The following is a 14,053-nucleotide window of genomic DNA, read 5'->3' on the forward strand; positions in this document are numbered from 1 at the left end:
AATAATTTTGATGGATACTCTACAGGTTGCTGCATTTTCAAAAGTACTGGTCTGCCAAAGGAGTAGTAATTCACATGATGAAGTAACTAGTACGTCATTGCCCATAAAGCATTTGAGGATGGTGTGAAGTTATGAAATGGATTGTAAACCCTTTCTTAACTGGAACATAAGAACTCTGACATTAAGTTTCCAGCTGACAAATGTTCAAGAAAGATAACATTAATATTTGACAGAAAACAAAATCATTTCCAAGTGAAGAATAAAGATTGCTCAACTAATTACCTCCATCAATAGTCTCAGAATCTGGCAATAAATGGAAACACTCACACTCTGCATATCGAGTGTTTCTCAGACGATTCCAGTGAATTTTGCCTCTTTTTGGTGTAAGAAAATACTCCAGTACCAATCTAAAATGCATATTTGCCTGGACTAACAGCCCTTCTCTCTACAATTCCACGACACAACATCTGTGCCTCATTCATCCCTCCCACAGAAAGGATTCCTTTCCAGACTTCAAAAACGTAATTTGTCCCTTTCCATCTTACCCTGCCATATCTCAGCATTGTCCTCACAAACTAGGTATCAACAGGTATTCAAGTATACTGACGCCATGGAAATAGGTGAGTAGAGCAGGCTGCAATGAGGATATTCGGATTATGCAACTAAATATAGAAAGGTTGTGCAAACAGCAAAAACTTGGCATATAGAAGGTGCAAGGAGAAATCAAAAGGTAGATTTATAACCCAAATTGGAAAAAAATCTGCAAATGAGCAGAGAGATTTTGGAGTTCTTGTGCATGAATCACAAAAAGCTAGGGTGTACACGCAGCATATACTTGGGAAGGTAAAAGACATATTGACCTTATTGCAACTGGGTTCAGTTTAAAAATAGAGTATATTACAATAGACAGGTGTTGCTCAGACCACACCTGAAATATTGTATAAGCTTTAGTCCCCTTATCTAAAAGGATATACTGACATTGGAGTTAGTCCAGATGAAATTCACCAGGCTAATTCCTGGGATGCCTCAGCTCCAGTAAAATCCTGAATCTCTGGTCCAGGTGCATATTTGCCTTGTAATTCTGGGTTTCCCCAGGTGCTCAGATCTCTTCCCACCTCCCAACAATGTGCGGGTCAGTAGGTTAACTGGCCACAACGAAACGCACCTAGTGTTTGAGTAACAGAACTTGCAGAGGATTGGGAAAAATATGAGGAGAATAAAATGGGATTAGTATGGGGACAATGGTCAGTACAAAATTGATTGGCCAAAGCGCCTGTTTTAGCATTTATGGCTTTGTGACAAGAATGGCTAGAAATGTTGGACCTGTATTCTTTGGAATTTAGAAGTATGAAGAGTGATCTTAACAAAATGATAAAGATCCTAAGGAAACAAGGTAGATGGTGAGATGATTGCAGAAGTGGGAAAGTCCTGAACAAGAGAAAGAAGCTACGAAGGAACCAGTCATTTAAAATTGAGGTGCATAGGAGTTTCTTCTCAGACACATGGAGCGGCGAACCGTCAGAATTCTCTGCCTGAGCGTTATGGAGCTAGAATACTGGAAGTATTTAAAGAGGAGGTAGATTTTCTGAATGAGGATAAGGGACGATCATATTTGATCAATATGGTCAGTGGTAATCACATTGAATTGAGGGGCAGGCACCCTACTTGATACATGCACTCAATGGCCAAGTTATTACATACACCTGCTTGTTAACACAAATATCTATTCAGCCAGTCATGTCTCAGCAACTCAATGCAGACATGGTAAAGAGGTTCAGTTGTCGTTCAAACCAAACATCAAATTTGGGAAGAAATGTGATCCAAATGACTTTGGATCGTGGAATGACTGTTGCCGCCAGACGAGACAATTTGATCATCTCAAAGTTGCTGATCTCCTCAGATTTTCATGCACAGCAGTCTCTACAGTTTACAGATAATGGTGCAAAAACAAAAATAACACCCTTTCAGTGACAATTCTGTGAGTGAAAACATCTTGTTAATGTGAGAGGTCAGAGGAGAATGGCCAGACTGACTGAAGCTGACAGCAACTCAAACACACTTTACAACAGTGGTGTGCAGAAGCAGCATATCTGAATGCACAAAACATCGAACCTTGAAGTGGATGGGCTACAGCAGAAGGCCATGATCATACACACAGTGGCCTCTTTATTAAGTACGGGAGGTATCTAATAAAGTGGCAACTGAGCATACATTTACCATTTACTTCCTTCATTGCTTGCATGCTCCTCTGCATTGTTGGCTTTCTTAAACAATACCTTATGTCAGTTTTTGTTTCCTTTTCACTATGACGTACAAGTCACGACCACTACATTACAAAAAGTTTTGCAAGTGTTTGCTGCCACACCTCAAATAAACCAAGTGGCAATTCATCCTATTGAAGTCTGTAGAATGTTATATTGTCCAATGTTCTTGCCTCTTTTTAGGGTTATCTTGATAGTAAGTCAGGAACAATAATCACCAAAAATGTCCTCAATTAAGTTTCAGCTATTTATTTTTTAATTTTGGAACAACGGATATATTTTTTAATAAAAGATAAGAACATGCACACAAATGAATGGAAGCTATATGAAACGTTTACACTCATCCTTACTTTTTCAGATCTGCAGGACATTTGAAATTTTTTATATTATAATCTTTTACTTTTGAAGTCTGTAACAGACATGCTATCAATGTTCACTCAGAAGTCCACCTAGAAGCTATTGGATGTACCTTTATCCAACTTCTCTGTAACGTTAACTATTGGACAAATCAGAGCTGCTGTGTAATTCTTCAAGTAGTCCCTGGGATTACTTTCTTTCAACTAAAACAGACAGTTTAACATCACAGCCAAAAGGAGTGCCAATATATCACTGAGTTCAACATGGTTGGAAAGGTATTACATTAAATATTACCAAGTCATGTATATACAGAACTTGGGAAATGCATCAACAATTGGCCATTTACATAAAATATAAGACGACCCAAATCTGCAAAAGAGCTTGGAGCATTCCCAGAAAAGTAAACCTACATATCAATGGGATAATCACGATCTGCAGATGCTGGAAATCAAAGCAGTACACACAAAATGCTGGGGTATCTCAGCAAGCCAAGCTGCATCTATGCAAAAGAGTAAACAGTTGATGTTTCTGGCAGAGACCTCCAGCAGATCGAATTGAACTGAATTTATTGTTTACATCCTTCATATACATAAGTAAAAAGCTCTACATTACATCTCCATCTAATGTGCAATTTATCTTAAATTATAATAAATAGTATGTACAACAGAATAATCAATATAACATAGAAATACAGTTATGTCAACACGAGTTAAGCAGTCTGATGATCTGGTAGAAGAAGCTATCCCAGAACTTGTTGGTCCTGGCTTTTATGCTGTGGTACCATTTCCCAGATGGTAGACGCTGGAACAGGTTGTGGTTGAGGTGACTCGGGTCCTCAATGACCCTTCGGGCCCTTTTACACACCTGACTTTGTAAATGTCCTGAATAGTGGGAAGTTCACATCTACAGATGCGATGGGCTGTCTGCACCACTCTCTGCAGAGTCCTGCAATTGAGGGAAGTACAGTTCCCATATACTAGGCAGTGATGCAGCCAATCAGGATGCTCTCAATTGTGCCCCTGTGGAAAGTTCTTAGGATTTGGGGGCCCACACCAAACTTCAATAGTCTGAGGTGAAAGAGGCACTGTTGTGCTTTTTTCACCACACAGCCAGTATGTACAGATCACGTGAGATCCTCGGTGATGTTTATGCCGAGGAACTTAAAGCTGTTCACCCTCTCAACCCCAGATCCAGTCTATTATTGGGATAAGGTGCTGGACTGGGTTTCTGAGTTATAATACAGATGACATTTTAAGCTTGTTCTCAGCCTCTCCTTCCCCTCTCTTCCAGTTTCCCTCTCCTCCAAACCATCGTGCATGCATACATATGGAGGTGCACACCCTGAGATGACATTCTTGTTTCTACTCTTAACTTCAGACTCCTGTTACTAGCTCCATCATATGAGAGTGGTGGGACGGGGATTTGGATGGTAGTTGAGTGAAGAAACATTAACCTAATCTTAATCTCTTTGTAAGGTCTCCATATGATTTTTTTCCACCTTAAATTCAGCCATCAGTTGTGAACAAGAACTTTGGCTAAATTGATCTGCCCTCACTGCAGTGATACAAAGAATATGTCCTTATACCACACCAATTGATATCAGGTGATTCATTCTTGTCTGAGGAGCATCATTGGAACCGTTCTTAACTAAGTGGTTCAGATCCAAATTAGGTTATCAATTTCACCATCAAAAGTGTTTGGCTGGGCAAGAGGTTGAAGAAGATTTTTTTTTAAAAATTAATACCTTGAGTTGAATCCTTTCCAAATACAAGCACATGAATCATTGAAAATCCAAAATAGTTCATTTTCCCTTCATTCAACACAATACATGATTAAGGAGAATGATTTTACTTACATTAAGTTATTTTTACTTATTTTTCTAAAGCACAGCTATTTTTGCTTGCTGCTCTCTCAAGCTAAACCTTTTTTGAAACCTTTCCTATATTATTTTATCCATTGACCTCCTTGCAATTGAGGTCAATTATCTAGGTTGTTCCCATGAAAAAGCCAGAAATGAAGTTGAACCAAATACAGAAGAGCACTGCAGCAAGTACCTTCAGGCTCTCCCTCAGCCACTTTATCTCTACTGTGTGACTAGATTGTAGTCCCAAGGAAAATCAGATTCCACACTGGATATTACCATGAACATTTGTCCCAAAGTGATCTGCTATGTTGACAAGAGTCCATAAAATTTAGAGATGGGTCCTGAATAAATAGTACAGAAGCAAGCGTGCAGCATATATAAAAACACTATGACACAAATAGAGAACACAGTTGTTTCCTGTTTGAATCACAATAATTGACTACTCACAGACCCCAAGTGTCCTACTTCACAGCTCTGCAGTGGCCCAAACCAAAAGCTGGTTATACACTTCACAGCAGCAACCACAGTACAGCAGCTCAGTCAACCCCAATGCATAGTTTGGACTTCTGACCATACACGATTCTCCACTACCTTGTACTGTCTGACCCCTTTCAATGAAACTTAATACTGCTGGAAAACAAAAGAAAGGAAAATACTGGAAAAATACACAGGTCAGACAGCATCTGTGGAAGGAGTACAGAACTAGTATCGCAGATCTTTGACCTGACAAAAAACCTTCAATCCAAAGCTAATTTCTCTTTCCAGAAACGCTGCCTGACCTAGTGAGAATTTCCAACATTCTTTGCTTTCATTCTATGACAGGGACAAAATTTTGCTAGGGAGAAAGTTGGTCCTCTGGAAGACCAGAAAGGTAATCCATGTGTGGAGCTGAAACAGATGAGGGAGATCTTTAAAGCATCCTTTGTGCTGGAGACAGATACAGTCTATAGAAGTGAGGCAAAGCGGCATCAACTTCATGGACCCTGTACAGATTACAGAAGAGGTGTTTGATACCGAGGTAAATCAGGGTGGGCAAGTCCCCAGATCTGACAAGGTGTTCCTTGACACCCCACTTGCTTGAGACCCAGGAAGTGCAGAAATTGCTGAGGCCCTAGCGGAGATATTTAAAACATCCTTAGCGACAGAAGAGGTACCCAAAGATTGGAGGATAACCAATGTTGTTCCACTGTTTAAAAAAGGCTCTGAACAGAAACCAGAGAATTATAGGCTGGTGAGCCTGACATCAGTTGTGGGAAAGTTATTGGAAGGTATTCTAAGAATATATTTGGATAAACATGGACTGATTAAGGATAGTCAGTATGGCTTTGTGCGTAGTAGGGCGTTACCAGGATAGTGAATGAAGGCAAGGCAGTGGATGTTGTCTACATGGGCATTTGACAATGTCCCGCATGGGAGGCTGGTCAAAAAGGTTCAGTTGCTCGGCTTTCAGGATGAGGTAGTAAATTGGATAAGACATTGGCTTTGTGGGAGAAGCCAGAGAGTGGTAGTAGAGTATTGCCTCTTTGTCTGGAGGCCTGTGACTAGTGGTGTGCCGCAGGGATCGATGTTGGGTCCTTTGTTGTTTGTCATCTATATCAATGAACTGGACAATAATATGGTTAACTGGATCAGCAAATTTGTGGATGACACCATGATTGGGGGTGTAGTGGATAATAAGGATGAGGAATCTGCATCAGCTGGAAAAATGGGCTGAAACATGTCAGGTGAAATTTAATAAAAACAACAGGAATTCTGCAGATGCTGGAAATTCAAACAACACACATAAAAGTTGCTGGTGAACGCAGCAGGCCAGGCAGCATCTCTAGGAAGAGGTGCAGTCGACGTTTCAGGCCGAGATCCTTCTGAAACGTCGACTGCACCTCTTCCTAGAGATGCTGCCTGGCCTGCTACGTTCACCAGCAACTTTTATGTGTGAAATTTAATAAAGTGCAAGGTTTTGCACTTTGGTAGGACCAACCAGGGTAAGTCTTACACAGCGAACTGTAGGACACTGATGAGTGTGGTAGAACAAAGGGATCTGGGAATAATTTGTTGAAAGTGGCATCACAGGTACAGTAGATGGGTTTGTAAAGAAAGCATTTGGCACATTGGCCTTCATAAATCAATGTACTGAGTACAAAAGATGGTATATTAATTTGAAGTTGTACAAGACAATGGTGGGGCCTAATTTGGAGTATTGTGTGCCGTTTTGGTCACCCACCTATAGGAAAGATGTAAAAAAGGTTGAAAGAATGCAGAACAAATTTGCAAGGATGTTGCCAGGTATGGAGTATCTGATTTACAAGGAAAGATTGAATAGGTTAGGACTGTATTCTTTAAAACATAGAAGATTGGGAGGAGATTTGATAGAGGTATACAAAATTATGGGGGAGATAGGGTAAATGCAAGCAAACGTTTTCCACTGAAGTTGGGTGAGATTACAACCAGAGGTCATAGGTTTATGGTGAAAGGTGAAAAGTTGAAGGGGAACACGAGGGGGGAACTTTTTCACTCAGCGGGCTGTAACAGTATGGAATGAGCTGCCAACACAAGTTATCCACGTGAACTCAATTTCATCATTTCAAGAGAAATTTGGACAGGTACACGATTAGTAGGGATATGGAATGCTATGATCCAGGTGCAGGCCATTGGAAGTAGGGAGTTTAAATGGACTAGAAAAGCCAAAGGTCCTGTTTCTGTGCTGTACTTCTCCATGACTGTATGACTCTATTCCTTTTCAGCCTTTATCCCAGCCACAAGATTTCTTTCCCAGCCTTTATCCCACCCATAAGACTTTCTTCCTCTGACTCACCTTTTTTCCCCCCCAAGTCCCGATGAAGTGGTTCGGCCCAAAACATTGCCTATAATCTTCTCTATAAATGCTGCCTGGCCTTCTGAGTTCCTCCAGCATTTTTGTGTGTGTTGCTTGAACTTCCAGCATCTGCAGATTTTCTCTTGTTTGTCATAAGACCTCTTCCAGTGCCTTTTCTCTGTAATGCTATGTTGCAGCCTCTCATATTCTGCAAAGCTTTACTCTTGGCAATCTTCCCCTCACCTCCTACCTGACTCGTTATTTATTAAACTGTATCAGATAGGTTCTAACCTTTACAACTTCCTTCGGTCTCAGTTCCTCAGCAAACATAACTTACCAAGTCAATACCTGAGCATGCTCATACCCAAGCACCAAAATGATAAAATCACATTCAGTTCCAAGTACTTCACGTGTTTATTTTCCAACCTTCCAGCTGTCCAAATTTAGCTTCTTTACTCAGACTTCTAGTCTTTCTCGCAATTTCTCCTCTTTTTCTTGTTTCGTTGAGAGTGTATAGGCAATTTCCTTGACAATGGCCTTCAACCAATAATAAGAAAACAATAGACAATACATTTCATACTTTCTTTTTTAGGTGAAGAATCTTGGCCAAGTAAACAAGCTTTTGGACTTCTTAGAAACATTTAAGATAAAAGAGCAACAAACAATCTGCAGGAGGAACTCAGCAGGTTAGCAGTATCTATTGGGTGAGGGTGGGATGTTGGGTGAAGAAATTGTTGACACTTTTGCATCAAAACTCTGCGTCAGGACCCAGGTGTTGCTCAACCAGCTGAGTTAATCCAGCAGAGGAACTATTTTTGCTCAAGATTCCAACATCTGCAGCCACCATTTAAGATAATAAGATAAAGTCATCACTCATACTACCTGCCACAGGAGGCCAATTCAGCTACCTTGATGGCAATCTGCAATCAAGCCTAGTGGACATGAAGCCTGCACTCAATAAACGATATCTGTGGTCAATAGCCTTGAAATGGGATAGCCTCTTCGCCACTGCCGGTGACTTCAATCTGACCAACTTTAAAAGTGTGTTACTACCAGTACATATCCTGTCCAACCAGGGGATTAAAAACCCTTGAACATTGCTACACAACCGAAGATACTTATTGAGCCACACCCCACCCAAACTTTGACAAATCAAACCATCAGGCTGTGCTTCCTTCTCCCTGCATACAAACAGAAGCTGAAATATGAAGATCCAGAATAGGTTAGTGCTGGTCTGGGAAACTAGGTGAGCTTCTATCTGACTGCTGAGTCAGGGGTCATTCAAAGTCTCAGCAGCCAGTCTAAATGAGTATGTTGCCATCATCATCGGCTTTAGCAGCATGTGCACTGAGGACAATCCAAATGTCCCCAAACTGAAAACCATAGATGAACCAGGAAGTCCACTACTTACTAAAATCTAGGATTGTAACTTTGGGTCAGGTGACCAAGATCTCAAAAAGAACTCAAAATTATGACCTCTGTAAAGCTATGAGGGATGCCAAGAGACTATACTTGTCCAAAATTGAGTTGCAGACCAGCTGTCATTTATGTGCTGGGCTTACATGCTACAGTGGGATACAAAATTATGTCAGGCAGCATCGCTGATGACAGCACATTCCTTAACAATCTACTTCATTATGACCTTGCAATTTGTTGTCTACCCATACTTTATTCTGCAATGTTATTATTTTACCTTGTACTATTTCATAGAAAATCCTCAGCACATTACAGGCCCTTCAGCCCACAATGTTGTGCCGACCATGTAACCTACTCAAGAGGCTGCCTAGAATTTCCCGACCGCGTAGCCCTCTATTTTTCCAAGTTCCATGTACCTATCTAGGAGTCTCTTAGAAGACCCTATTGTATCTGCCTCTACCAGCTTCACTGGCAGTGCATTCCACACACCCACCACTGTGTGTGTGAAAAACTTACCTCCGACATTCCCCTTGTACCTATGTCCAAGAATCTTTAAACTATGCTTCCTCATGTTAGCCATGTCAGACATGGGAAAAAGCCTCTGGCTATCCATATGATTAATGCCTTTCATCATATTATACACCTCTATCAGTTAATCCCTCATCCTGCGTCGCTCTGAGCAAAGGCCAAGTTCACTCAACCTATTCTCAACCTCAAATCCAGGCAACATCCTCGTAAATCTCCTCTGCACTCTCTATAGCATCCACACCCTTCCTGCAATGATGTGACCAGAACTGAACACAGTACTTCAAGCGGCATCTAAAGTCGTATATAGCTGTAACTTTACCATACAGCTCTTGAACACAATCCCATGGTTGATGGAGGCCAACACACCATGCGCCTTCTCAACAACACTGTCAGCCTGCACAGAAGCTTTGAGTGTTCTATGGACATGGACTCCAAGATCTCGCTGATCCTCTACACTGCCAAGAGTCTTACCATTAATATTATATTCTGTCTTCAAATATGATCTACCAAAATGAAACACTTCACACTTATCTGGGTTGAACTCCATCTGCCACTTCTCAGCCCAGTTCTGGATCCTATCAATGTCCTGCTGTAACCTTCGGCAACCCTCCAGACTTACTAACCCACCTGTCTTTAAATGCAGAGTTGTAATGAATTAATCTGTATGAACAATATGCAAGGCAAGTCTTTCACTGTACCTTGGTACACTTAACAGTAATAAACCAACCTACCAAAAACTTGGTCCTAGCTCTCAGTTGTTTAGGATACAGTACCAATATGCAACCCAACTTGAAAAATACCAGGCCCAGGATCCAACAACTGACCAAAACAACATGCATCCCAAACCAGTTCACTTATTTATGAGTTCATATATTAATATCTCAGTCTCAGTTACAAAGCAAGTAAAACAGATAAGGACTGGAAAATGGTTCATCAGTACTTAGCTCTTTTACACTTCAAGGGACAGAGGCCAGGCCAACTGCAAACACACACTTTGGCACTGAGAATGCATGAGCACAGGGTTCTTTCAATTTGGGCTGCCTGGCCATAAAGCACACGCTACATGTAGCAATGGACTAAGAATCTGACTCTTGTATTCAGACTAAATTCAGCCTTTGTAGAGAATGCAGGTCAGGTGAGGGCCATCTTCCTCCAGTTGTAAAGGGAGGTGTTGAATCCCAGGTGTAGGAATATGATGAAGAGCTGTAGTCAATAAACAATAGTCTAAGGTAGATGTCTTTACTGTCCAGATGCTCCGGAGCTAGGACCAGGGAGTCTATGTCTGCCATAGACCTGTTTTAGCACAAAACCAGAACAACAGGAGGCTAGTTTGTTATTTCATGTGGAATATTGCTGACACTAGATGTCCTGATGGATAATTTGCTCCATTGACAAGGGAGACGTCCATTTCAGTTCAAGTTCACAGAGCGGCATCACCCCCCGCCCCCAACAAAATGTCCGTCTAATATATGGTCCCCCATATACACAGTAATGCCTCCTGGGTTCTACTACTCAGTTACAGTACACAATTAACCAGCTGGGCCGTCCTTCGGAATGTTGGAGGAAAACAATAGCGCCCGAAGGAAACCCATAAGGTTAAAAGGAAAAACGAACTCTAGACCAGAACCAGAAAATGCTGAAAGTGTTGGGCCACATCGATGGGAAGGTAAACGGCATCAACGAACTGAAAATGTGGTGTGCAATGGCCTCCGACCTGATTTTTTTCCCCACAGATTGCGTGCGACCTGACCTGCCGAGTAAATCCAGCATTTTCTGTTATTGTTTTAGATTTCAAGCACCTGTTTCCCCCCCCCCCCCCCCCCCCGCCCCGTGTGTACCATGTCCACACAAGCAGCACCATAAGTCAGAATTGAACCCGGGCTGCTGAAGCCGGGATCCGCACCATTATGCCGCAACTGTTAGATGTTACGTAGCCGAAAGATAGGAACAATCTAAACCCGACAACACAAAATTTATCTGAGAGCAAATTCATGTTTCCGGAAAGATGTCCGGACTGACTGGAGAGCCATGAGACTTCCCGCCCTACCAACAAGGAGACAAGATACTAAAAGTGTGTGGTAAGCCCCTTTCTATGCATTTTGTGAGGTAAATTGTCAGTAACAAGAAAACTAAAAAAATGTGTTCTTCGTGTTGTTCTCATACTTCGAAATATTCTTGCATGTATCCCCAAGGTCAGTTGCTATGTCCCAGGGTGATGAGGAATTGGTACAAGTGACTAGTCACTGGCATTTCTGAACGTCCGGTTCAGGAAGGACACTGAACCAGGGTGGACTCTCTTCCTGCCAGCTGTTTTGGTCAACAACTTATATTGCCTGAAGCGGACAACCAGACAAGTTGCAAATGGCTTTTAATTAGCTCTATTTGTAAGGAAACGTGCATGTAAAGCGCCCCAGAATGCTGTGGTCTGATAAGAAACAAAACAGTTATTTATAAATAAATATTTCAGCACGTCAAATAGTTTTTTATATAATGGTTAACGTTGGCCCCCTGTTTAAAATTATCACCTCGACATACACGCCCTTCAACTCGTTCTAAGCTTCTAATGATACCAAGAGCCATTGTAGAGTAGGTCAACTTTTTAAAGTGACAGGCAGCCTGGATTTAACAAATTAACTTGCAGACAATTAACGCCACTTAACTTCTGTTATGTTATATGTCTATGTACAATAGCAACCCTAATGCATCTTCACGCCACAATTTGCTCCGTCGGAAACAAATTCTGTGATCTAGCATTACAATGACTTCCCACAGTGGGCATCCTCACTCAACAAGGTTGGAAGGCGAGACTTATCGAGGGATTAACGTTAAGAAAGAATGTGCATTTTTCATTACAACGTAGCCCAGTTAGTAATAAAAAACTCCGTAACACATCCATAGACAAGATTCCATCACTCACCTATCTTCCCCAAACTGGCCACCAGAATCCATACTGCTATGATGTAAGGAGCTTGGACATGTTCCCAATGGAAGGAGACGATATGAAAGCCAGGCTGGTGCCCGTTCGTCTCGTTACCTCCGTGAAACTCTCCGGGAGACTCGTCTTCGCTCGGGGGATGCGCTTCCTCTCCCAAGCTGCAAGCCACCGGGTAGCAAAGCAACAGCCCAAGAGCCGTCAGCAAGGCACACCTGGTCGCAAACTCGCTCCCGCCTCTCCCCATCTCCTTCCCTAATGTGTGCGCGTCTGCCTTTAAACAGATCCTGAGTGAAACCGGTTCCGAATACTCGAATCAGACCTCCCAGCCGCTCTATTTATAAACTCGGCCAATTAAACGTTGGGGGGCGGAGGGGGGAGTCAATTTGCAAATCAACTGAAACACCAGGGGACGAGGCGGAGGCAAAGAAAAGGGGGTGGCTTGCATTTTCGCACTTCGTCCTGTATGTCAAATAATGTATAATTAAACTCATCGTTCCACATGCTGTTAGCAGTGTGGGCATCCTAAAGTGCGTTTGTAAACCGCTCCTGCGCTTATCTCTCGTCACATTTTTTTTTGTTCTTGGATACTTTTAACTTAAAAAGGGCATTGCCTTCAGGAGAAGAACTCTTCAAATATTTAGTCTGCCGCACGTCTAATTCCAACCATGCCATAAATTTCGGTAACTCATCCGTAACATCGAGCACAAAAGTGTTAACCTATTAAAGACATATTCGCGAGAAAGGAATAACCTTGAAAATCATGGGCAACGTGAACACCGGAACGGAAATATTTAGGAAATGAAGCACAGAAGTCAGAATGGGGGGAAAAGAGGAATCCGGTAAGAGATAAACTTGCTCTACTCGTATCCATCGATTCATAGAGATCGCTCACATGTTGTCTGGTCTGATCACCTGTGTGTGTTGTTACATTACATTCCAAACTCTGGAATTTTGTCCCTCTCTAGCCTTTTGATGTCCCCCCCCCCGAAAAGCGTCCCTGACGAAACCTTTCATTACTGACCCTAATTTATAAAACGTGTCATTTTTAGGCTGATTATATTTTAATGACAACATAGCTAAATGACTGTATGGATGTTTCAAGTGGCTTCAAATCCTTGGTACTGGGAAACTGGGAGAAACCTATCCAACCTTTATGTTTAGAATTGACGTCAACTGATTTCTGATGAACAGGAGGTGTGGGAACTAAGCATGGGCAGGGCTCAGCTCAGCTCAGCTGTGATAGGCTTCTGTTTATTTAACTAAGGATGTGAACATCCCACAAAACTAGCATTTATTGCCTATGTCTAATTATCCTTTAATTGATTGACTTGCTTGATAACTTCACAGGGTTGTCAAGAATTATAGACGTCAGACAAGGGAAGAATGGTAACTTGCATTTCCTGATGGATTTTAGTGAACCAGACAGCCTGTTACGAAACTTGACTAACATAAATACTGATTTTTATTCTATAGTTTAATGAATCAAATTTCCCAGCTGTTTCAGTAGGATTCAATTTCACATTTTCCAAATCATTAGCCCAGAGTTTTGGATGGTAGTCAAGTCAGTTAACCAAGGTGCTATCATACCTTAAGGTCATTAACGTTCCTCTTTTTAAAGACCCACCTATTAATCAGCCAGGGAATGATAGTGAGTTTCCAAAAAACACGTCCCTGATCTGTCAGCAAGAGTTGATTTGAATCATTTTCACACCATATATTAAAATGAGAATTATAAATTATACTGTCCTGACAGGAGTTTCATGGTCTTCTTTTGAATGAAACATAGAAAACCTAAGAAAACCACAGAAGAGAATCAAAAAAAGAAATTGCTTTAAATTACTTCCATATGCCAGGTCTCAGTCTATCAGAGTCCTGGTGAA

The 14,053-nt window shown here is 41.5% G+C and overlaps 1 protein-coding gene across 1 annotated transcript in view; it reads right to left on the reverse strand.

Annotated features, from left to right (window-relative positions):
* The window catches only part of LOC140212522 (sodium/hydrogen exchanger 3-like), a 163,781-nt gene extending 151,324 nt beyond the window's left edge, over positions 1-12,457 (reverse strand). Inside the window, exon 1 of the mRNA XM_072283440.1 lies at positions 12,156-12,457. Coding sequence (XP_072139541.1) covers positions 12,156-12,417 — 262 coding nt within the window. The 5' untranslated portion in view covers positions 12,418-12,457. The remainder of the gene's footprint in view (positions 1-12,155) is intronic.
* Between the last annotated feature and the right edge of the window lie 1,596 nt (positions 12,458-14,053).

This window comes from Mobula birostris, chromosome 19, assembly GCF_030028105.1.
Source record: "Mobula birostris isolate sMobBir1 chromosome 19, sMobBir1.hap1, whole genome shotgun sequence".
In the NCBI taxonomy this organism is placed as follows: Eukaryota; Metazoa; Chordata; class Chondrichthyes; order Myliobatiformes; family Myliobatidae; genus Mobula; species Mobula birostris.